The following is a 25205-nucleotide window of genomic DNA, read 5'->3' on the forward strand; positions in this document are numbered from 1 at the left end:
TGATATGGGTCATGAGACTCTCAAAAGGATTACCTTGAACTGAAGTCATGAGACCAAGGCTTGAACAAAGAGCCGGCTCACATGCTCATCATATGAGCCCCGCTTCATAAAGTCATGTCGTTTCATATCTGCTGGGCTTCAGTGGGTTAGGAGGACCCGGGTGAGAGCAGCCAGAGAGCTGGAGCTAGGGCTGGGCTGGTGTGAAGTTTCTTCAGAGTTCTTAGAGTTATTGAGAGTTCTTAGATTTATTGAGAGTTCATAGAGTTATTGAGAGTTCTTGAGTTCTAAGAGAGTTTTTGAGTTCTTAGAGAGTTCTTGAGTTCTTAGAGTTCTTGAGTTCTAAGAGAGTTCTTGAGTTCTAAGAGAGTTCTTGAGTTCTAAGAGAGTTCTTGAGTTCTAAGAGAGTTCTTGAGTTCTTAGAGAGTTCTTGAGTTCTTAGAGTTCTTGAGTTCTAAGAGAGTTCTTGAGTTCTTAGAGAGTTCTTGAGTTCTTAGAGAGTTCTTGAGTTCTAAGAGAGATCTTGAGTTCTAAGAGAGTTCTTGAGTTTTAAGAGAGTTCTTGAGTTCTAAGAGAGTTCTTGAGTTCTTAGAGAGTTCTTGAGTTCTTCTTTACTAGTAGTTGGGTGTTGAGTTACTCTTGTGCTCCTCTTGAAGTTTCAACTGGTTGCTCTTCAACTCAGGGTAAGTGGTTCTTCATTTTTTCTGATGTATCGAGGATCTCTATCTTCTTTGGTGTAGAAACGTGTTATGGTCAACTTGTTCATTTCTTATAGGCAGGGGATTCATTTGAGGTGCAATAGAGAGGAGTTGAGTTATGTTCCACCAACTTAGGTTGGGAGACAACATACAGAGGGAAATGGAATAGAAATCGGAGGAAATTATCATTTAAAAAAACATTTAAAATAGCAATTTAGAGACAGTTCCATCGACGAACAAATAACCTCTATGTTAACCTCTATAACCACAGGTTCCCCAGTAGGCTGTCATTGCAGGGTAGCCTAGTGGATAAATAACCTCTGTGTTAACCTCTATAACCACAGGTTCCCCAGTAGGCTGTCATTGCAGGGTAGCCTAGTGGATAAATAACCTCTGTGTTAACCTCTATAACCACAGGTTCCCCGGTATGCTGAGGGAATTGTAAATGAGAATTTCTTCCGAACTGACTGGCCTCGTTACAGAAAGGTTAAATACCAAAAAACCTCTATGCTACTTCGTCGCCAAAACAACTCCACACGAGGAATAGATCTCTGAACAAAATGCTTATTTCGGAAGCACCCTGATTTTAAAAGTTCAGAATTGAATTGTTATAAAAGTAAATTAGTTTCAAAACTTTAGTCAATCTGTAGTGTGTTAGGAGTTAGGAGTTAGGAGTTAGGTGTTAGGAGTTAGGAGTTAGGAGTTAGGAGTTAGGAGTTAGGAGTTAGGAGTTAGGAGTTAGGAGTTAGGAGTTAGGTGTTAGGAGTTAGGAGTTAGGTGTTAGGTGTTAGGAGTTAGGTGTTAGGAGTTAGGTGTTAGGAGTTAGGTGTTAGGAGTTAGGAGTTAGGTGTTAGGAGTTAGGAGTTAGGAGTTAGGAGTTAGGTGTTAGGTGTTAGGAGTTAGGATAGCAGAGTTTTTGGCCAACTTCCTCTCTGGGCTCCCGAGTGGCGCAATGGTCTAAAGGCACTGTGTCTCAGTGCGAGAGGCATCACTACAAACAGCTACAAACGGCCATGATTGGGAGTCCCAGCGTCATCCGGGTTTGGCCGGAGTAGGCCGTCATTATAAATAAGAATTTGTTCTTAACTGACTTGCCAGAATTTACTGTCTTCTTTGTCCCTTTTCACCTTTCTTTCCCAGGAACTGATCTTGTTAGTTAGAGAATTTACTGCCTTCTTTGTCCCTTTTCACCTTTCTTTCCCAGGAACTGATCTTGTTAGTTAGAGAATTTACTGCCTTCTTTGTCATTTTTCACCTTTCTTTCATAGGAACTGATCTTGTTAGTTAGAGAATTTACTGCCTTCTTTGTCATTTTTCACCTTTCTTTCATAGGAACTGATCTTGTTAGTTAGAGAATTTACTGCCTTCTTTGTCCTTTTTCACCTTTCTTTCCCAGGAACTGATCTTGTTAGTTAGAGAATTTACTGCCTTCTTTGTCCTTTTTCACCTTTCTTTCCCAGGAACTGATCTTGTTAGTTAGAGAATTTACTGCCTTCTTTGTCCTTTTTCACCTTTCCCAGGAACTGATCTTGTTAGTTAGAGAATTTACTGCCTTCTTTGTCCTTTTTCACATTTCTTTCCCAGGAACTGGTTGAAACTAGATTTTAAACAAATTGATTCCGCTCTGAGTGGTAATATGTTGTTTATGAATTAGACTGTTTACCAGGATGATAATAATGAGTGGTAATATGTTGTTTACGAATTAGACTGTTTACCAGGATGATAATAATGAGTGGTAATATGTTGTTTATGAATTAGACTGTTTACCAGGTTGATAATAATGAGTGGTAATATGTTGTTTACGAATTAGACTGTTTACCAGGATGATAATAATGAGTGGTAATATGTTGTTTACGAATTAGACTGTTTACCAGGATGATATTAATGAGTTGTAATATGTTGTTTATGAATTAGACTGTTTACCAGGATGATATTAATGAGTGGTAATATGTTGTTTACGAATTAGACTGTTTACCAGGTTGATAATAATGAGTGGTAATATGTTGTTTACGAATTAGACTGTTTACCAGGATGATATTAATGAGTTGTAATATGTTGTTTACGAATTAGACTGTTTACCAGGATGATAATAATGAGTGGTAATATGTTGTTTATGAATTAGACTGTTTACCAGGATGATAATAATGAGTGGTAATATGTTGTTTACGAATTAGACTGTTTACCAGGATGATAATAATGAGTGGTAATATGTTGTTTACGAATTAGACTGTTTACCAGGATGATAATAATGAGTGGTAATATGTTGTTTACGAATTAGACTGTTTACCAGGATGATAATAATGAGTGGTAATATGTTGTTTATGAATTAGACTGTTTACCAGGATGATATTAATGAGTGGTAATATGTTGTTTACGAATTAGACTGTTTACCAGGTTGATAATAATGAGTGGTAATATGTTGTTTACGAATTAGACTGTTTACCAGGATGATATTAATGAGTTGTAATATGTTGTTTACGAATTAGACTGTTTACCAGGATGATAATAATGAGTGGTAATATGTTGTTTATGAATTAGACTGTTTACCAGGATGATAATAATGAGTGGTAATATGTTGTTTACGAATTAGACTGTTTACCAGGATGATATTAATGAGTGGTAATATGTTGATTACGAATTAGACTGTTTACCAGGTTGATAATAATGAGTGGTAATATGTTGTTTACGAATTAGACTGTTTACCAGGATGATAATAATGAGTGGTAATATGTTGTTTACGAATTAGACTGTTTACCAGGTTGATAATAATGAGTGGTAATATGTTGTTTATGAATTAGACTGTTTACCAGGATGATAATAATGAGTGGTAATATGTTGTTTACGAATTAGACTGTTTACCAGGATGATAATAATGAGTGGTAATATGTTGTTTACGAATTAGACTGTTTACCAGGATGATAATAATGAGTGGTAATATGTTGTTTACGAATTAGACTGTTTAACAGGATGATATTAATGAGTGGTAATATGTTGTTTACGAATTAGACTGTTTACCAGGTTGATAATAATGAGTGGTAATATGTTGTTTACGAATTAGACTGTTTACCAGGATGATAATAATGAGTGGTAATATGTTGTTTACGAATTAGACTGTTTACCAGGATGATAATAATGAGTGGTAATATGTTGTTTACGAATTAGACTGTTTACCAGGTTGATATTAATGAGTTGTAATATGTTGTTTACGAATTAGACTGTTTACCAGGTTGATATTAATGAGTTGTAATATGTTGTTTATGAATTAGACTGTTTACCAGGTTGATAATAATGAGTGGTAATATGTTGTTTATGAATTAGACTGTTTACCAGGATGATAATAATGAGTGGTAATATGTTGTTTACGAATTAGACTGTTTACCAGGATGATAATAATGAGTGGTAATATGTTGTTTACGAATTAGACTGTTTACCAGGATGATAATAATGAGTGGTAATATGTTGTTTACGAATTAGACTGTTTACCAGGATGATAATAATGAGTGGTAATATGTTGTTTACGAATTAGACTGTTTACCAGGATGATAATAATGAGTGGTAATATGTTGTTTACGAATTAGACTGTTTACCAGGATGATAATAATGAGTGGTAATATGTTGTTTACGAATTAGACTGTTTACCAGGATGATATTAATGAGTGGTAATATGTTGTTTACGAATTAGACTGTTTACCAGGATGATAATAATGAGTGGTAATATGTTGTTTATGAATTAGACTGTTTACCAGGTTGATAATAATGCTGTGGAACGCTGTCTGGCTCCATTGAGTCGTTGACTAGATGAGTTTGATATTATCTGCAGCTAAGAGGCCCATGTTTACTATTTGTTGTACTATTTAAGCCATTTGCAATGAACAAACTTTTACATCCAAATCTCTGAAATATTATTTTTGTTGTTGTTAAAGCTTGAGTAAAAATATGTGTGAGGTTAGTTACTGTTTCATAAGATATAAATACTCACTATGTGTTATATGCAGTATAGTCAATAATCCAAGATGTGCCCAGTCACTATGTGTTATATGCAGTATAGTCAATAATCCAAGATGTGCCCAGTCACTATGTGTTATATGCAGTATAGACAATAATCCAAGATGTGCCCAGTCACTATGTGTTATATGCAGTATAGACAATAATCCAAGATGTGCCCAGTCACTATGTGTTATATGCAGTATAGACAATAATCCAAGATGTGCCCAGTCACTATGTGTTATATGCAGTATAGACAATAATCCAAGATGTGCCCAGTCACTATGTGTTATATGCAGTATAGACAATAATCCAAGATGTGCCCAGTCACTATGTGTTATATGCAGTATAGACAATAATCCAAGATGTGCCCAGTCACTATGTGTTATATGCAGTATAGACAATAATCCAAGATGTGCCCAGTCACTATGTGTTATATGCAGTATAGACAATAATCCAAGATGTGCCCAGTCACTATTTGTTGGGACTTGGGTTTAATCCACCATTATCCAGAGTGAATGTATTTCCCAGAGTGCTCTGCGACAGACAGGACCCCCTGCCCCCTGGCTTCTGCTGTAGACTGACCTGTTAATCACTATGGCAAAACCACAACACAGAGTCATTAGGTTTATTTGGCGTCACATATACACGCATGAATGCATACAAGCACAAATTCACACACACACACACACACACACACACACACATACACACACACACACACAGACAGACACACACACACACAGACCCACTCACACACACACAGACACACACACACACACAGACCCACACACACACACAGACCCACTCACACACACACACACAGACCCACTCACACACACACACAGACCCACACACACAGACCCACACACACACACACACACACACACACACACACACACACACACACACACACACACACACACACACACACACACACACACACACACACACACACACTGCCCTGTTCTTTGCTGGAGCGTTTAGGCAGGATTAGGTGGCCAGCGTTGTAGTTAAGAGGATTTGTTCCATCAAGAAATAAGAGTTTTTGTGCCTGAATGTTACAATAGAAAGCAGCATTCTACCAGTAATTAGCTAGACCAATAGGGCTCCTGTAGAAAGTAGTGCACTATATAGGGAATAGGGCTCCGGTCTATAGTAGTACCACTATATAGGGCTCTGGTCTATAGTAGTACCACTATATAGGGAATAGGGCTCTGGTCTATAGTAGTACCACTATATAGGGAATAGGGCTCTGGTCTATAGTAGTACCACTATATAGGGAATAGGACTCTGGTCTATAGTAGTACCACTATATAGGGAATAGGGCTCTGGTCTATAGTAGTACCACTATATAGGGAATAGGACTCTGGTCTATAGTAGTACCACTACATAGGGAATAGGGCTCTGGTCTATAGTAGTACCACTATATAGGGAATAGGGCTCTGGTCTATAGTAGTACCACTATATAGGGAATCGGGCTCTGGTCTATAGTAGTACCACTATATAGGGAATAGGGCTCCGGTCTATAGTATTACCACTATATAGGGAATAGGGCTCCGGTCTATAGTACCACTATATAGGGAATAGGGCTCTGGTCTATAGTAGTACCACTATATAGGGAATAGGGCTCTGGTCTATAGTAGTACCACTATATAGGGAATAGGGCTCTGGTCTATAGTATTACCACTATATAGGGAATAGGGCTCCGGTCTATAGTAGTACCACTATATAGGGAATAGTGCTCTGGTCTATAGTAGTACCACTATATAGGGAATAGGGCTCTGGTCTATAGTAGTACCACTATATAGGGAATAGGAAGCCACCTGTGACAGAGCCGCAGTGTGAAGGCAGGGAGAGACCAGATGGTGCAGGGTATGGTCCATTGTTGGATCAGTAGAACACACTAACAGATCGTGTGTTGTGATAATATGGAACATCCACTTTCAATGTTTGGACAGAAAAAGCACCCTGACTGGTGTTGTTCTGCTGTCGTGCCATGATGCTCTTATCATCAGATTGGCTCCATAAACTGCAAATGAACAGAACATGAAATCTCAGACCTGTTGTTATTTTACTGTATCCAAGCTGTTTAATAAATTATTTAATTATGCGGATAGATTTAATGGTAGTGATTTTCTTTACGACATAGTGTTTACCAGAGTGATTCTGAAGTCTAAACCACCAATCTCTCTCTTGCAGGCCCACAAAGCTTGGATTGAGAAGACGTTTCAGAAAAGAGAGTGTATCCAAATATTTCCCAGCAAAGAACCAAACAGGTACCATTCATGCCCCGGTTCTCCCAGAACCCAACAGGTATCATTCATGCCCCTGTTCTCCCAGAACCCAACAGTTACCATTCATGCCCCTGTTCTCACAGAACCAAACAGGTATCATTCATGCCCCTGTTCTCCCAGAACCCAACAGTTACCATTCATGCCCCTGTTCTCCCAGAACCCAACAGTTACCATTCATGCCCCTGTTCTCCCAGAACCCAACAGTTACCATTCATGCCCCTGTTCTCACAGAACCAAACAGGTACCATTCATGCCCCTCTTTACCCAGAACCCAACAGGTACCATTCATGCCCCTGTTCTCCCAGAACCCAACAGGTACCATTCATGCCCCTCTTTACCCAGAACCCAACAGGTACCATTCATGCCCCTCTTTACCCAGAACCCAACAGGTACCATTCACTCCACTCTTTACCCAGAACCCAACCGGTACCATTCACTCCACTCTTTACCCAGAACCCAACAGGTACCATTCACTCCACTCTTTACCCAGAACCCAACAGGTACCATTCACTCCACTCTTTACCCAGAACCCAACAGGTACCATTCATGCCCCTCTTTACCCAGAACCCAACCGGTACCATTCACTCCACTCTTTACCCAGAACCCAACAGGTACCATTCACTCCACTCTTTCCACCGATCCAATTTTCCTTGTTCCTCACTGTTGTCATATGCTTCCATGTTGAGCACCAGATCATGTGTTGAGTCAGAGAGAGAGAGAGAGGGCTTTCACTGACCCAGTTTTAATCAAATTAATGTTTTTAAAGTGCTGTATAATGTAGTGTACATCCCAAGTGGCATCCTATGCCCTATATAGGGCACTGTTATCAGTCCTGGTCAAACGTAGTGGTCAAACGTAGTGCACTACAAAGGGAACACGATGCTATTTGGGACGTAGACTTAATGAAATCTCCACTCGTACCGAAACGCTCTCAGTAAAAATGGTATAAACAACCTGCCATTACGTGGCCCAAATCCCTTATTAAGGCCCAAATCCTTTCACATGGTGGTGATTGTGGGGACTTAACGTGACCAACCCCCCCCCCCCCCCCCCCCCCTCCCTCAGATAGATCTACAGCAAACAGAGATGCAGCACACAAACATGAACCGTAACAGCTGTCAGTAACATAGTGATGTAGCTTTATGCTACATTGACGAAGCCACTACTAGTCGTCTTTCATAGCTGTTTACACCATCAGTCTGTTCGTGTTTCACATTCCATCACACTTCCGTTAACACTTTACAAACCAACATGTAGAAAGCATTATGAAGTGGTTATAATGCATTATAACACCAGCATTACCCCCCCCTGACTTGCCTGGTTAAATAAATAAAATGTCCTCCCTTTCTACCTCCAGGTGCAGTTGTGGTCAGGTAGTGAACCAGCATGTGGCCATCATCCCGGGGGCGACCACTAGGGCGGCGGAAGAGGCAGGTCAGATCGGTCAGGGGGCGGTGCCCATGGAACGCTGGTCCGTGCTTAAACACACACAGGCCACGCCCACAGACACATACGGCATCATGGAGTTTCAGGGAGGAGGACATGTCAACAAGGCCATGGTTAGACGCCATTTTCTTTCCTTCATTCCTTTGAAGCATCCTCCATTTATAAATTCACTTCCTGACCCTTTTTCCTCTCCTCCTCAATCCTTCATTCTCTCATCTCTCCTCAATGTAAACAATAGTTGAAATAGAATGTCCTCATAAACCATGAAGACATGAACCAAGAAGACATGAAGACATGAACCATGAAGACATGAACCATGAAGACATGAAGACATGAACCATGAAGACATGAACCAAGAAGACATGAACCAAGAAGACATGAAGACATGAACCATGAAGACATGAAGACATGAACCATGAAGACATGAAGACATGAACCATGAAGACATGAAGACATGAACCATGAAGACATGAACCATGAAGACATGAAGACATGAACCATGAACCATGAACCATGAAGACATGAACCATGAAGACATGAAGACATGAACCATGAACCATGAAGACATGAACCATGAAGACATGAAGACATGAAGACATGAACCATGAAGACATGAACCAAGAAGACATGAAGACATGAACCATGAAGACATGAAGACATGAACCATGAAGACATGAAGACATGAACCATGAAGACATGAACCATGAAGACATGAAGACATGAACCATGAACCATGAACCATGAAGACATGAACCATGAAGACATGAAGACATGAACCATGAACCATGAAGACATGAACCATGAAGACATGAAGACATGAAGACATGAACCATGAAGACATGAAGACATGAAGATATGAACCATGAACCATGAAGACATGAACCATGAAGACATGAACCATGAAGACATGAACCATGAAGACATGAAGACATGAACCATGAAGACATGAACCATGAAGACATGAACCATGAAGACATGAAGACACAAACCATGAAGACATGAACCATGAAGACATGAACCGTGAAGACATGAACCATGAAGACATGAAGACATGAACCATGAAGACATGAACCATGAAGACATGAACCATGAAGACATGAAGACATGAACCATGCCCCCATCATCTTGTTCACTCTCTCCATCCATCTCTCCCCTACAGTACATCCATGTGGCGTTTGTATTAAATGTCTTCATCTCCTTTCTCATTTACTCCTCCTCTCTCTCCATCCATCTCTCCCCCTACAGTACATCCGTGTGGCGTACGATTCCAAACCAGACAACATGCTCCACCTGATGGTGAAAGACTGGCAGCTGGAGCTCCCCACCCTGCTCATCTCCGTCCACGGGGGACTGCAGAACTTTGACTTGCAGCCCAAACTAAAACAGGTGTTTGGAAAGGGTCTGATCCAGGCTGCGGTCACCACCGGAGCCTGGATACTCACTGGTGGAGTCAGCACTGGTACGTACTGTAGTTTGCTAACGACGTGTTACATTCACTGACATGGTCACTGAGGTATCTAGCAAAACAACGGTAACGTAGGCAAGTCACTAAATCTTGAGTCCGAGTCGAGTACCAAGTCCCTAGTGTTCAAGTCTGAGTCCGAGTCAAGTCCCTAGTGTTCAAGTCTGAGTCCGAGTCGAGTACCAAGTCCCTAGTGTTCAAGTCTGAGTCCGAGTCAAGTCCCTAGTGTTCAAGTCTGAGTCCGAGTCAAGTACCAAGTCCCTAGTGTTCAAGTCTGAGTCCGAGTCCAGCACCAAGTCCCTAGTGTTCAAGTCTGAGTCCAAGTCGAGTACCAAGTCCCTAGTGTTCAAGTCTGAGTCCGAGTCGAGTACCAAGTCCCTAGTGTTCAATTCTGAGTCCGAGTCGAGTACCAAGTCCCTAGTGTTCAAGTCTGAGTCCGAGTCGAGTACCAAGTCCCTAGTGTTCAAGTCTGAGTCCGAGTCCAGCACCAAGTCCCTAATGTTCAAGTCTGAGTCCGAGTCGAGTACCAAGTCTCTAGTGTTCAAGTCTGAGTCCAGAACGCGGCTCCATGTGTATCCTAGGGGTGATCCGGCATGTAGGAGTCTGAGTCCACATCTCTTCTTAGTGCTGAACGGGCTCCATGTGTATCCTAGGGGTGATCCGGCATGTAGGAGTCTGAGTCCACGTCTCTTCTTAGTGCTGAACGGGCTCCATGTGTATCCTAGGGGTGATCCGGCATGTAGGAGTCTGAGTCCACGTCTCTTCTTAGTGCTGAACGGGCTCCATGTGTATCCTAGGGGTGATCCGGCATGTAAGAGTCTGAGTCCACGTCTCTTCTTAGTGCTGAACGGCTCCATGTGTATCCTAGGGGTGATCCGGCATGTAGGAGTCTGAGTCCATGTCTCTTCTTAGTGCTGAACGGCTCCATGCGTATCCTAGGGGTGATCCGGCATGTAGGAGTCTGAGTCCACGTCTCTTCTTAGTGCTGAACGGGCTCCATGTGTATCCTAGGGGTGATCCGGCATGTAGGAGTCTGAGTCCACGTCTCTTCTTAGTGCTGAACGGGCTCCATGTGTATCCTAGGGGTGATCCGGCATGTAAGAGTCTGAGTCCACGGCTCTTCTTAGTGCTGAACGGCTCCATGTGTATCCTAGGGGTGATCCGGCATGTAGGAGTCTGAGTCCACGTCTCTTCTTAGTGCTGAACGGCTCCATGTGTATCCTAGGGGTGATCCGGCATGTAGGAGTCTGAGTCCACGTCTCTTCTTAGTGCTGAACGGGCTCCATGTGTATCCTAGGGGTGATCCGGCATGTAGGAGTCTGAGTCCACGTCTCTTCTTAGTGCTGAACGGGCTCCATGTGTATCCTAGGGGTGATCCGGCATGTAGGAGATGCGTTGAAGGACCACTCCTCAAAGTCCAGGGGGAAAGTATGTGCCATCGGGATCGCTCCATGGGGCATCGTGGAGAACAAGGAGGATCTGATAGGAAGAGACGTAAGTCACAGATAACTGCAACTTGGGAACTTGTTTGGGTGTGATTCTCTATTTAAATTCAATTCAACTCCTCAATTCAACTCCTCAACTCAATTCAATTCAACTATACTCCTCACCTTCAATTCAACTCCTCAATTCAACTCCATGTTTTCACGATGTTATTATATGTCTTCCGCCCAGGTGACACGTCCGTACCAGGCCATGTCCAACCCCATGTCCAAGCTGTCTGTCCTCAACAACAGCCACTCCCACTTCATCCTAGCAGATAACGGGACCCACGGAAAGTACGGCGCAGAGGTCCGTCTTCGCCGTCAGCTGGAGAAACACATCTCCCTGCAGAAGATCAACACACGTAAGTCTGACAGATTGGTGGTGGGGGGGGGGGGGGGTTGCCTGTGTGACACCAGGCAGTGTAAGCCCGTTGAGCTAAAGACCAAGGCATTAGCAGAGGGAGCTAACTAACAACAAGTCTTCAGGTCTCAGACCAGAACAACTTGATATTTACCATGAACCATCTAATGTTAATGCTAATGCTGGAACTAAACCCAGTGTTAGTGTCTTAGATACATCGTACCCTTGTGTTTTATCTTTTATTTTATTTTACCTTTATTTAACTAGGCAAGTCAGTTAAGAACAAATTCTTATTTTCAATGACGGCCTAGGAACAGTGGGTTAACTGCCTGTTACTAGTCCAACTCTCTAACCACTAGGCTACCCTGCATAGTCCAGGCTTCTTTAGGTGTGTTGATCAGAGACAGCCTGTCCTGCCCTGCTGTACTCCGGTGAGTAGCTGATCTATGTGACCTGTGGGTTTCCCTTTGTCATCCTATGCCTGGAGATCATGATAAGGCAGGGACAACAAAGGGATGCTCAGCTGTCACCTCTGACTTCAACTACCCTGACATTAATACTGTGTCTGAGGCCTATGAGGACCACGTACTGACTACAGGCAGCACCGCTGTGTCTGAGGATCACATACTGACTACAGGCAGCACCGCTGAGGACCACATACTGACTACAGGCAGCACCGCTGAGAACCACATACTGACTACAGGCAGCACCGCTGAGGACCACATACTGACTACAGGCAGCACTGCTGAGGACCACGTACTGACTACAGGCAGCACCGCTGTGTCTGAGGACCACATACTGACTACAGGCAGCACCGCTGTGTCTGAGGACCACATGCTAACTACAGGCAGCACCGCTGAGGACCACATACTGACTACAGGCAGCACCGCTGAGGACCACATACTGACTACAGGCAGCACCACTGTGTCTGAGGACCACATGCTGGCTACAGGCAGCAACGCTGAGGACCACATGCTGACTACAGGCAGCACCGGTGAGGACCACATGCTGGCTACAGGCAGCACCGCTGAGGACCACATGCTGGCTATAGGCAGCACCGCTGAGGACCACATGCTGACTACAGGCAGCACCGCTGAGGACCACATGCTGACTACAGGCAGCACCGGTGAGGACCACATGCTGGCTACAGGCAGCACCGCTGAGGACCACATGCTGACTACAGGCAGCACTGCTGTGTCTGAGGACCGCATACTGGCTACAGGCAGCACCGCTGAGGACCACATGCTGGCTACAGGCAGCACCGCTGTGTCTGAGGACCACATACTGGCTACAGGCAGCACCGCTGAGGACCACATACTGACTACAGGCAGCACCGCTGAGGACCACATGCTGACTACAGGCAGCACCGCTGAGGACCACATGCTGACTACAGGCAGCACCGCTGTGTCTGAGGACCACATACTGACAACAGGCAGACCCGCTGAGGACCACATCTGTCTGTCTCTGCCAGGCTAGGTGTCAGGGGGTCATGTTGTTGTGTCTATCTCTGCCAGGTCAGGTCAGGGGTCATGTTGTTGTGTATGTCTCTGCCAGGTCAGGGGTCATATTGTTGTGTCTGTCTCAGCCAGGTCAGGGGTCATGTTGTTTTGTCTGCCTCTGTCAGGTCAGGGGGTCTATAACATGTTGTTTTGTCTGCCTCTGCCAGGTCTGGGTCAGGGGGTGCCTCTGGTCTGTCTGATCCTGGAGGGGGGTCCCAACGTCATCTCCATAGTCCTGGAGAGCCTGAGGGAGGACCCCCCTGTCCCGGTGGTGGTCTGTGACGGCAGTGGACGGGCCTCTGACATCATCTCCTTCGCACACAGATACTCTGAGGACGACGGGTGAGAAACAGACCTGGGTCACATGCATGCAGAAAAATATATATGCTTAAAAACATATCAGATACATGTCAGATACATGTCAGATACATGTCAGATACATGTCAGATACATGTCAGATACATGTCAGATATATGTCAGATACATGTCAGATACATGTCAGATACATGTCAGATACATGTCAGATATGTCAGATACATGTCAGATACATGTCAGATACATGTCAAATATATGTCAGATACATGTCAAATATATGTCAGATACATGTCAGATACATGTCAGATACATGTCAGATACATGTCAGATACATGTCAGATACATGTCAAATACATGTCAGATACATGTCAGATACATGTCAGATATGTCAGATACATGTCAGATACATGTCAGATACATGTCAGATACATGTCAGATACATGTCAAATATATGTCAGATACATGTCAGACACATGTCAAATACATGTCAGATACATGTCAGACACATGTCAAATACATGTCAGATACATGTCAGATACATGTCAGATACATGTCAGATATGTCAGATACATGTCAGATACATGTCAGACACATGTCAAATTCATGTTAGAGACAGTATATAGGACGTTGGATGAGAAACAGAACTAGAACAGGGCTGTGATCTAATGTCCAACCTAGCAGAAACAGAACTAGAACAGGGCTGTGATCTAATGTCCACACTAGCAGAAACAGAACTAGAACAGGGCTGTGATCTAATGTCCACACTAGCAGAAACAGAACTAGAACAGGGCTGTGATCTAATGTCCACACTAGCAGAAACAGAACTAGAACAGGGCTGTGATCTAATGTCCACACTAGCAGAAACAGAACTAGAACAGGGCTGTGATCTAATGTCCACACTAGCAGAAACAGAACTAGAACAGGGCTGTGATCTAATGTCCACACTAGCAGAAACAGAACTAGAACAGGGCTGTGATCTAATGTCCACACTAGCAGAAACAGAACTAGAACAGGGCTGTGATCTAATGTCCACACTAGCAGAAACAGAACTAGAGCAGGGCTGTGATCTAATGTCCACACTAGCAGAAACAGAACTAGAACAGGGCTGTGATCTAATGTCCACACTAGCAGAAACAGAACTAGAACAGGGCTGTGATCTAATGTCCACACTAGCAGAAACAGAACTAGAACAGGGCTGTGTTCTGATGTCCACACTAGCAGAAACAGAACTAGAACAGGGCTGTGATCTAATGTCCACACTAGCAGAAACAGAACTAGAACAGGGCTGTGATCTAATGTCCACACTAGCAGAAACAGAACTAGAACAGGGCTGTGTTCTGATGTCCACACTAGCAGAAACAGAACTAGAACAGGGCTGTGATCTAATGTCCACACTAGCAGAAACAGTACTAGAGCAGGGCTGTGTTCTGATGTCCACACTAGCAGAAACAGTACTAGAGCAGGGCTGTGATCTGATGAATTTTCTCTTAACTGAGTTGAATAAAGTTTAATTAATTCAGTTAAATTAATTCATTAAGTTATTAAGTTAAATTAAGTTAAGTTAAATTAATTAAATAGTTAAATAAAGGTTAAATAAAAATATCATAACATTGATTTAGTTACAATGGAACCAAATGAATAGTACTAAGAATGTAAACTCCAAACTGAAGCACATCGCAAATAGTTTAAAATGGAATATAACAAGAATAATCTTTGAGCATTTTCTAAGCCTGAAGAGTAGACTGTAGAGATGGTTTGACCAGTCTCTCTGTCTCCCCTCAGCTTGGTCAGTCTAAAGAGTAGACTGTAGAGGTGGTCTGACCAGTCTCTCTGTCTCCCCTCAGCTTGGTCAGTCTAAAGAGTAGACTGTAGAGGTGGTCTGACCAGTCTCTCTGTCTCCCCTCAGCTTGGTCAGTCTAAAGAGTAGACTGTAGAGGTGGTCTGACCAGTCTCTCTGTCTCCCCTCAGCTTGGTCAGTCTAAAGAGTAGACTGTAGAGGTGGTTTGACCAGTCTCTCTGTCTCCCCTCAGCTTGGTCAGTCTAAAGAGTAGACTGTAGAGGTGGTCTGACCCGTCTTTCTGTCTCCCCTCAGCTTGGTCAGTCTAAAGAGTAGACTGTAGAGGTGGTTTGACCAGTCTCTCTGTCTCCCCTCAGCTTGGTCAGTCTAAAGAGTAGACTGTAGAGGTGGTCTGACCAGTCTCTCTGTCTCCCCTCAGCTTGGTCAGTCTAAAGAGTAGACTGTAGAGGTGGTCTGACCCGTCTTTCTGTCTCCCCTCAGCTTGGTCAGTCTAAAGAGTAGACTGTAGAGGTGGTCTGACCAGTCTCTCTGTCTCCCCTCAGCTTGGTCAGTCTAAAGATTAGACTGTAGAGGTGGTCTGACCAGTCTCTCTGTCTCCCCTCAGCTTGGTCAGTCTAAAGAGTAGACTGTAGAGGTGGTTTGACCAGTCTCTCTGTCTCCCCTCAGCTTGGTCAGTCTAAAGAGTAGACTGTAGAGGTGGTTTGACCAGTCTCTCTGTCTCCCCTCAGCTTGGTCAGTGATAGCGTGAAGGACCAGCTCCTGGTCACCATCCAGAAGACGTTTAACTACAACCGTGGTCAGGCCCAGCAGATCTTCCTCATGGTGTTGGAATGTATGAAGAAACGATCTCTGGTGAGTAGGGAAGACATTATTATTCAGGATATGTTCCCATAACTTAGGATGCACGCAATACAGGAATTGGACAGTGTTATGCTAATAATGCTAACGAATTCCTGTCCACAATGCATTGCGTGCGTCATAAGTGACGGTTTTAGTATCTAGACAATTTGGTAGTTCAAATGTTGTATTTTTTTTAAGCCTTACGTACATTTTAGAAAAACCCTTTTTTACCACATACTGTAAGTAAAAACCTAATGTATTCAAAATATAGTCAAACATTAAAGATTATAATTTGTGATGAAAGTAAAGTGACATTTTAATACTTGAATTGTTTTATGTTCATTTGATGCTTCAATAAAACCTTCCCATTCATTTGTGTCATCCTGTATCGTCATTCATGTGTCACGTGTACAATCCTTTAACAAGTCACCATATCCATCATCATTGAAGACGTGAAACCATTCTACTTCATGAACCCTGCATCCCATAGTCAGATTGTCCCCATAAAATACAGTTGAAGAGTATGTCCTCATAAACAACGATAACATGAACTACGACACCATCTTCACTGTCTCCCAGCTTCTTCATACTACATCACCATCATTCCTGTCTCACATCTTCATACTACATCAACATCATCCCCGTCTCACATCTTCATACTACATCACCATCATCCCCGTCTCATTTCTTCAACTACATCACCAATCATCCCTGTCTCACAGCTTCTTCAACTACATCACCATCATCCCTGTCTCACATCTTCATCTACATCACCATCATCCCCATCTCACATCTTCAACTACATCCCCATCATCCCTGTCTCACATCTTCAACTACATCCCAATCATCCCTGTCTCACAGCTTCATAGTACATCACCATCATCCCTGTCTCACATCTTCAACTACATCCCCATCATCCCTGTCTCATATCTTCAACTACATCACCATCATCCCTGTCTCACAGCTTCTTCAACTACATCACCATCATCCCTGTCTCACATTTTCAACTACATCACCATCATCCCTGTCTCACATATTCAACTACATCACAATCATCCCTGTCTCACATCTTCATACTACATCACCATCATCCCTGTCTCACATCTTCATACTACATCACCATCATCCCCGTCTCACATCTTCATACTACATCACCATCATCCCTGTCTCACAGCTTCTTCAACTACATCAACATCATCCCCGTCTCACATCTTCAACTACATCACCATCATCCCCGTCTCATATCTTCAACTACATCACCATCATCCCCGTCTCATATCTTCAACTACATCACCATCATCCCGTCTCACATCTTCATACTACATCACCATCATCCCCGTCTCACATCTTCATACTACATCACCATCATCCCTGTCTCACATCTTCATACTACATCACCATCATCCATGTCTCACATCTTCAACTACATCACCATCATCCCTATCTCACATCTTCAACTACATCACCATCATCCCTGTCTCACATCTTCATACTACATCACCATCATCCATGTCTCACATCTTCAACTACATCACCATCATCCCTATCTCACATCTTCAACTACATCACCATCATCCCTGTCTCACATCTTCATACTACATCACCATCATCCCTGCCTCACATCTTCAACTACATCACCATCATCCCTGTCTCACATCTTCAACTACATCACCATCATCCCTGTCTCACATGCTCAACTACATCACCATCATCCCTATCTCACATCTTCATACTACATCACCATCATCCTCGTCTCACATCTTCAACTACATCACCATCATCCCTGTCTCACATTTTCAACTACATCACCATCATCCCTGTCTCACATCTTCAACTACATCACCATCATGATGACTCCTTGCTGTCCCCAGTCTACCTGGCCATGCTGCTGCTCCAGTTTCAACTTCCACCTGACTGTGCTGCTGCTCTAGTTTCAACTGTTCTGCCTTATTATTATTCGACCATGCTGGTCATTTATGAACATTGAACATCTTGACCATGTTCTGTTATAATCTCCACCCGGCACAGCCAGAAGAGGACTGGCCACCCCACATAGCCTGGTTCCTCTCTAGGTTTCTTCCTAGGTATTGGCCTTTCTAGGGAGTTTTTCCTAGCCACCGTGCTTCTCCACCTGCATTGCTTGCTGTTTGGGGTTTTAGGCTGGGTTTCTGTACAGCACTTTGAGATATCAGCTGATGTACGAAGGGCTATATAAATAAATTTGATTTGATTTGATTTGATCATCCCTGTCTCACATGCTCAACTACATCACCATCATCCCTGTCTCACATCTTCATACTACATCACCATCATCCCTGTCTCACATCTTCAACTACATCACCATCATCCCTGTCTCACCACTTCATACTACATCACCATCTTCCCAGTCTCACATATTCAACTACATCACCATCATCCCTGTCTCACATCTTCATACTACATCACCATCATCCATGTCTCACATCTTCAACTACATCACCATCATCCCTATCTCACATCTTCAACTACATCACCATCATCCCTGTCTCACATCTTCATACTACATCAACATCATCCCTGTCTCACATGCTCAACTACATCAACATTATCCCTAATATCCTGTTGATGTTTCTGACCTCCCGTCCTAACGTCCTGTTGACGTATCTGACCTCCCATTCTAACATCCTGTTGACGTATCTGATCTCCCATCCTAACATCCTGTTGATGTATCTGACCTCCCGTCCTAACTTCCAGTATATAACAGTCTGAATGACAGTATATAACAGTCTGAATGACAGTATATAACAGACTGAATGACAGTATATAACAGTCTGAATGACAGTATATAACAGTCTGAATGACAGTATATAACAGTCTGAATGACAGTATATAACAGTCTGAATGACAGTATATAACAGTCTGAATGACAGTCCACTACATGACAGTATATAACAGTCTGAATGACAGTATATAACAGTCTGAATGACAGTATATAACAGTCTGAATGACAGTATATAACAGTCTGAATGACAGTATATAGATTGATATCTAGACTGGGAGTTGCGTGGGAAATTAGTCAGGTACAACTAGACATCATGGAGATGGATGGTTCCGATGATTACAAACAGATAATTGTAACCACGGGGGCCTGTTGGTGGAGCTATCACGAGGGCCTGGTGGTGGAGCTATCACGAGGGCCTGGTGGTGGAGCTATCACGAGGGCCTGGTGGTGGAGCTATCACAAGGGCCTGGTGGTGGAGCTATCACGAGGGCCTGGTGTTGTTTCAAGTAAAGTTAGTAAAGTTTCAACAGACATAATTGTGCTATTAGCAGTGCATTCCGTGCTGGCATGTGACAGGCCTGCAGTCTTATTGCATTTGGGATGGTCTGGGCAACAACAAGGACGTTACTGTTATCTTACTAAGGGGGTTGTTAACTCTGAAGGGCTTGTTATGTACTGCAGGGTGTGTCTGTGGTTTATAAGGACAGCTCCTGTTATTCAGAGACACAATTCACAATGAGAGGCTTCTGACTTCACTTAACATGCACACGTTCACACACACACACACACACACACACACACACACACACACACACACACACACACACACACACACACACACTGCTGACTGTCTCCCTGACGTGCGATAGAGTTGTAAACCGTGCTTTACCTTTGACACGTTCCCCAGTAATGTCGTTTAAAGACCCATTCCTTCATTTAACATAGAAGAAACGCCTGAAGAGAGAGTGCCACATGTCCTCAAAACACATTTAGTATCATTACTAGAATATCAGTAGTAGTATTTATTAGTAATCATTAGTATTAGTATTTATCGGTAATCATTAGTAGTAGTATTTATCAGTAATTAGTAATCAGTAATCATTAGTAGTAGTATTTATCAGTAATTAGTAATCAGTAATCATTAGTAGTAGTATTTATTAGTAATCATTACTAGAATATTAGTAGTAGTATTTATCAGTAATTAGTCATCAGTAATCATTAGTAGTAGTATTTATTAGTAATCATTAGCATTAGTATTTATCAGTAATTAGTCATCAGTAATCATTACTAGAATATTAGAAGTAGTATTTATCAGTAACTAGTAATCAGTAATCATTTGTAGTAGTATTTATTAGTAATCATTAGCATTAGTATTTATCAGTAATTAGTCATCAGTAATCATTAGTACTAGTATTTATTAGTAATCATTAGCATTAGTATTTATCAGTAATTAGTCATCGGTAATCATTACTAGAATATTAGAAGTAGTATTTATCGGTAATTAGTCATCAGTAATCATTAGTAGTAGTATTTATTAGTAATCATTAGCATTAGTATTTATCAGTAATTAGTCATCAGTAATCATTAGTAGTAGTATTTATTAGTAATCATTAGTATTAGTATTTATCAGTAATTAGTCATCAGTAATCATTACTAGAATATTAGAAGTAGTATTTATCAGTAATTGTTACGGTTTTCTAGGTGTGAAGGATAGTCGGACCAAAATGCAGCGTGTAGATTGCGATCCATGTTTAATGAATAACGTGAAACACGAATAAACACAAAACACTACAAAACAAAGAACGTAATGAAAACCGAAACAGCCTATACTGGTGAAAAACTAACGCATAGACAGGAACAAGGACACTAAGGACAATCACCCACGACAAACTCAAAGAATATGGCTGCCTAAATATGGTTCCCAATCAGAGACAACGATAAACACCTGCCTCTGATTGAGAACCACTCCAGACAGCCATAGACTTTGCTAGATAACCCCACTACGCTACAATCCCAATACATACACACCAAAACCCCAAGACAAAACACACCACAATACAAAAACCCCATGCCACACCCTGGCCTGACCCAATACATGAAGATAAACACAAAATACTTAGACCAGGGCGTGACAGTAATTAGTAATCAGTAATCATTAGTAGTAGTATTTATTAGTAATCATTAGTATTAGTATTTATCAGTAATTAGTCATCAGTAATCATTAGTACTAGTATTTATTAGTAATCATTAGTATTAGTATTTATTAGTAATCATTCGTATTAGTATGTATTAGTAATTAGTCAAATCAGTAATCAGTAGTAGTAGTATTTATTAGTACGCATTAGTATTTGTATGTATTAGTAATCATTAGTATCAGTATTTATTAGCATTACTATTTATTAGTAATAACATTTATCAGTATTAGTATTTATTAGTGTCAGTATGTATTAGTATTAGTATTTATCAGTATTAGTATTTATTAGTATTAGTATTTATTAGTATTAGTATTTATTTGTATTTGTTTTTATTATTATTAGTATTTATTAATATTAGTATTTATTAGTGTCAGTATGTATTAGTATTAGTATTTATTAGTATTAGTATTTATCAGTATTAGTATTTATCAGTATTAGTATTTATCAGTATTAGTATTTATTAGTATTAGTATTTATTAATATGAGTATTTATTTGTATTTGTTTTTATTATTAGTAGTATTTATTAATATTAGTATTTATTAGTGTCAGTATGTATTAGTATTAGTATTTATTAGTATTAGTATTTATCAGTATTAGTATTTATTAGTATTAGTATTTATCAGTATTAGTATTTATTAGTATTAGTATTTATCAGTATTAGTATTTATTAGTATTAGTATTTATCAGTATTAGTATTTATTAATATTAGTATTTATTATTATTAGTATTTATTAGTATTAGTATTTATTAGTATGAGCGTTTCTGTCACAGGAGCGTGTGATTGCAGGGTAATCTGGCGCCCTCGAGCGCCAGGGGGAATGGAAGAGCGGGAGCAGACTTGACATGCACTGAATCCCTGAAAAAAAGAGTTGACCTTTGACCCTTTACGCGTGTCTTTGTTGTTGTTCTTTCATGGGCCTGTTAGATCACTGTGTTTCGTATGGGCTCAGAGGGCCAGCAGGATATCGAGATGTCCATACTGACAGCCTTGCTCAAAGGTAACCTGGGAAGAACACTCCACTGTTCTTCTGTTCTTTTTCACTTCACACTTAACACCACTGACTTTGCAGATAGAGGATATTTCTCAGGAACGCTGGAATTGAAACATTTGGTTTGAATCCCAGTCATAGTCTATAGAACAGATGCATGCTGGGATTGAAACATTTGATTTGAATCCCAGTCATAGTCTATAGAACAGATGCATGCTGGGATTGAAACATTTGATTTGAATCCCAGTCATAGTCTATAGAACAGATGCATGCTGGGATTGAAACATTTGATTTGAATCCCAGTCATAGTCTATAGAACAGATGCATGCTGGGATTGAAACGTTTGATTTGAATCCCAGTCATAGTCTATAGAACAGATGCATGCTGGGATTGAGACATTTGATTTGAATCCCAGTCATAGTCTATTGAACAGATGCATGCTGGGATTGAAACATTTGATTTGAATCCCAGTCATAGTCTATAGAACAGATGAGTGCTGGGATTGAAACATTTGATTTGAATCCCAGTCATAGTCTATAGAACAGATGAATGCTGGGATTGAAACATTTGATTTGAATCCCAGTCATAGTCTATAGAACAGATGAATGCTGGGATTGAAACATTTGATTTGAATCCCAGTCATAGTCTATAGAACAGATGCATGCTGGGATTGAAACATTTGATTTGAATCCCAGTCATAGTCTATAGAACAGATGCATGCTGGGATTGAGACATTTGATTTGAATCCCAGTCATAGTCTATAGAACAGATGAGTGCTGGGATTGAAACATTTGATTTGAATCCCAGTCATAGTCTATAGAACAGATGAATGCTGGGATTGAAACATTTGATTTGAATCCCAGTCATAGTCTATAGAACAGATGAATGCTGGGATTGAAACATTTGATTTGAATCCCAGTCATAGTCTATAGAACAGATGCATGCTGGGATTGAAACATTTGATTTGAATCCCAGTCATAGTCTATAGAACAGATGCATGCTGGGATTGAGACATTTGATTTGAATCCCAGTCATAGTCTATAGAACAGATGCATGCTGGGATTGAAACATTTGATTTGAATCCCAGTCATAGTCTATAGAACAGATGCATGCTGGGATTGAAACGTTTGATTTGAATCCCAGTCATAGTCTACAGAACAGATGCATGCTGGGATTGAAACATTTGGTTTGAATCCCAGTCATAGTCTACAGAACAGCTGTGAAGCGTTTTAAGGTTAAACCAAAAAGCCTTGTTGGTGTTTGATTGTAGGCACCAATGCCTCTGCCCCTGACCAGCTGAGTCTAGCCCTGGCCTGGAACAGAGTGGACATCGCTAGGAGCCAGATCTTCGTCTACGGTCACCACTGGCCCATGAGTGGCAACGTAAGTCTTTAAACAACTTGGGAAACACGTGGATACAATGAACATCACCATGCTGGTCTAACAGGGTCTGATTCAGAGTTGTAATGAACAACACCATGCTGGTCTAACAGGGTCTGATTCAGAGTTGTAATGAACAACACCATGCTGGTCTAACAGGGTCTGATTCAGAGTTGTAATGAACAACACCATGCTGGTCTAACAGGGTCTGATTCAGAGTTGTAATGAACAACACCATGCTGGTTTAACAGGGTCTGATTCAGAGTTGTAATGAACAACACCATGCTGGTCTAACAGGGTCTGATTCAGAGTTGTAATGAACAACACCATGCTGGTCTAACAGGGTCTGATTCAGAGTTGTAATGAACAACACCATGCTGGTCTAACAGGGTCTGATTCAGAGTTGTAATGAACATCACCATGCTGGGCTAACAGGGTCTGATTCAGAGTTGTAATGAACAACACCATGCTGGTCTAACAGGGGCTGATTCAGAGTTGTAATGAACAACACCATGCTGGTCTAACAGGGCCTGATTCAGAGTTGTAATGAACAACACCATGCTGGTCTAACAGGGTCTGATTCAGAGTTGTAATGAACATCACCATGCTGGTCTAACAGGGACTGATTCAGAGTTGTAATGAACAACACCATGCTGGTCTAACAGGGTCTGATTCAGAGTTGTAATGAACATCACCATGCTGGTCTAACAGGGTCTGATTCAGAGTTGTAATGAACAACACCATGCTGGTCTAACAGGGTCTGATTCAGAGTTGTAATGAACATCACCATGCTGGTCTAACAGGGTCTGATTCAGAGTTGTAATGAACAACACCATGCTGGTCTAACAGGGTCTGATTCAGAGTTGTAATGAACAACACCATGCTGGTCTAACAGGGTCTGATTCAGAGTTGTAATGAACATCACCATGCTGGTCTAACAGGGACTGATTCAGAGTTGTAATGAACAACACCATGCTGGTCTAACAGGGTCTGATTCAGAGTTGTAATGAACAACACCATGCTGGTCTAACAGGGTCTGATTCAGAGTTGTAATGAACATCACCATGCTGGTTTAACAGGGTCTGATTCAGAGTTGTAATGAACATCACCATGCTGGTCTAACAGGGTCTGATTCAGAGTTGTAATGAACATCACCATGCTGGTCTAACAGGGTCTGATTCAGAGTTGTAATGAACATCACCATGCTGGTCTAACAGGGTCTGATTCAGAGTTGTAATGAACAACACCATGCTGGTCTAACAGGGTCTGATTCAGAGTTGTAATGAACATCACCATGCTGGTCTAACAGGGTCTGATTCAGAGTTGTAATGAACATCACCATGCTGGTTTAACAGGGTCTGATTCAGAGTTGTAATGAACATCACCATGCTGGTCTAACAGGGTCTGATTCAGAGTTGTAATGAACATCACCATGCTGGTCTAACAGGGTCTGATTCAGAGTTGTAATGAACATCACCATGCTGGTCTAACAGGGTCTGATTCAGAGATCAGATAAGCACGTGCAACTTGACCTTTGACCTAAATCATTCATTGGCATCAATGGGTTAGAGTACAGTTTGCATAATATGGCTTCAATAGAGTTCAGCTTGCAGACCTCAAGTCAGAAAAACTGCCCATATTCCAAAATAAATATTTTACCTGACCCCAAATGGCATCAAATTCTCTAAACATAGTACA

The 25205-nt window shown here is 41.6% G+C and overlaps 1 protein-coding gene across 2 annotated transcripts in view; it reads left to right on the forward strand.

The window, feature by feature from the left end:
- Nucleotides 1–83: 83 nt before the first annotated feature.
- LOC116371857 (transient receptor potential cation channel subfamily M member 1-like) overlaps nucleotides 84–25205 on the forward strand; it is a 27796-nt gene continuing 2674 nt past the window's right edge. Inside the window, exons 1-8 of one of the 2 annotated variants that reach the window (XM_031820943.1) lie at nucleotides 84–680; nucleotides 6882–6958; nucleotides 8334–8535; nucleotides 9668–9881; nucleotides 11254–11378; nucleotides 11559–11730; nucleotides 13396–13570; nucleotides 16070–16553. In XM_031820943.1, the coding sequence (XP_031676803.1) occupies nucleotides 8437–8535; nucleotides 9668–9881; nucleotides 11254–11378; nucleotides 11559–11730; nucleotides 13396–13570; nucleotides 16070–16235 (951 nt within the window). In that variant the 5' untranslated portion in view covers nucleotides 84–680; nucleotides 6882–6958; nucleotides 8334–8436 and the 3' untranslated portion in view covers nucleotides 16236–16553. Of the gene's footprint in view, nucleotides 681–6881; nucleotides 6959–8333; nucleotides 8536–9667; nucleotides 9882–10465; nucleotides 11379–11558; nucleotides 11731–13395; nucleotides 13571–16069; nucleotides 16554–22063; nucleotides 22137–23397; nucleotides 23511–25205 lie in introns of those variants that run through there. The other variant, XM_031820942.1, reaches the window with a different exon arrangement.

The sequence above is a fragment of the Oncorhynchus kisutch genome, unplaced genomic scaffold (genome assembly GCF_002021735.2).
Source record: "Oncorhynchus kisutch isolate 150728-3 unplaced genomic scaffold, Okis_V2 scaffold3757, whole genome shotgun sequence".
NCBI classification, from domain to species: Eukaryota; Metazoa; Chordata; class Actinopteri; order Salmoniformes; family Salmonidae; genus Oncorhynchus; species Oncorhynchus kisutch.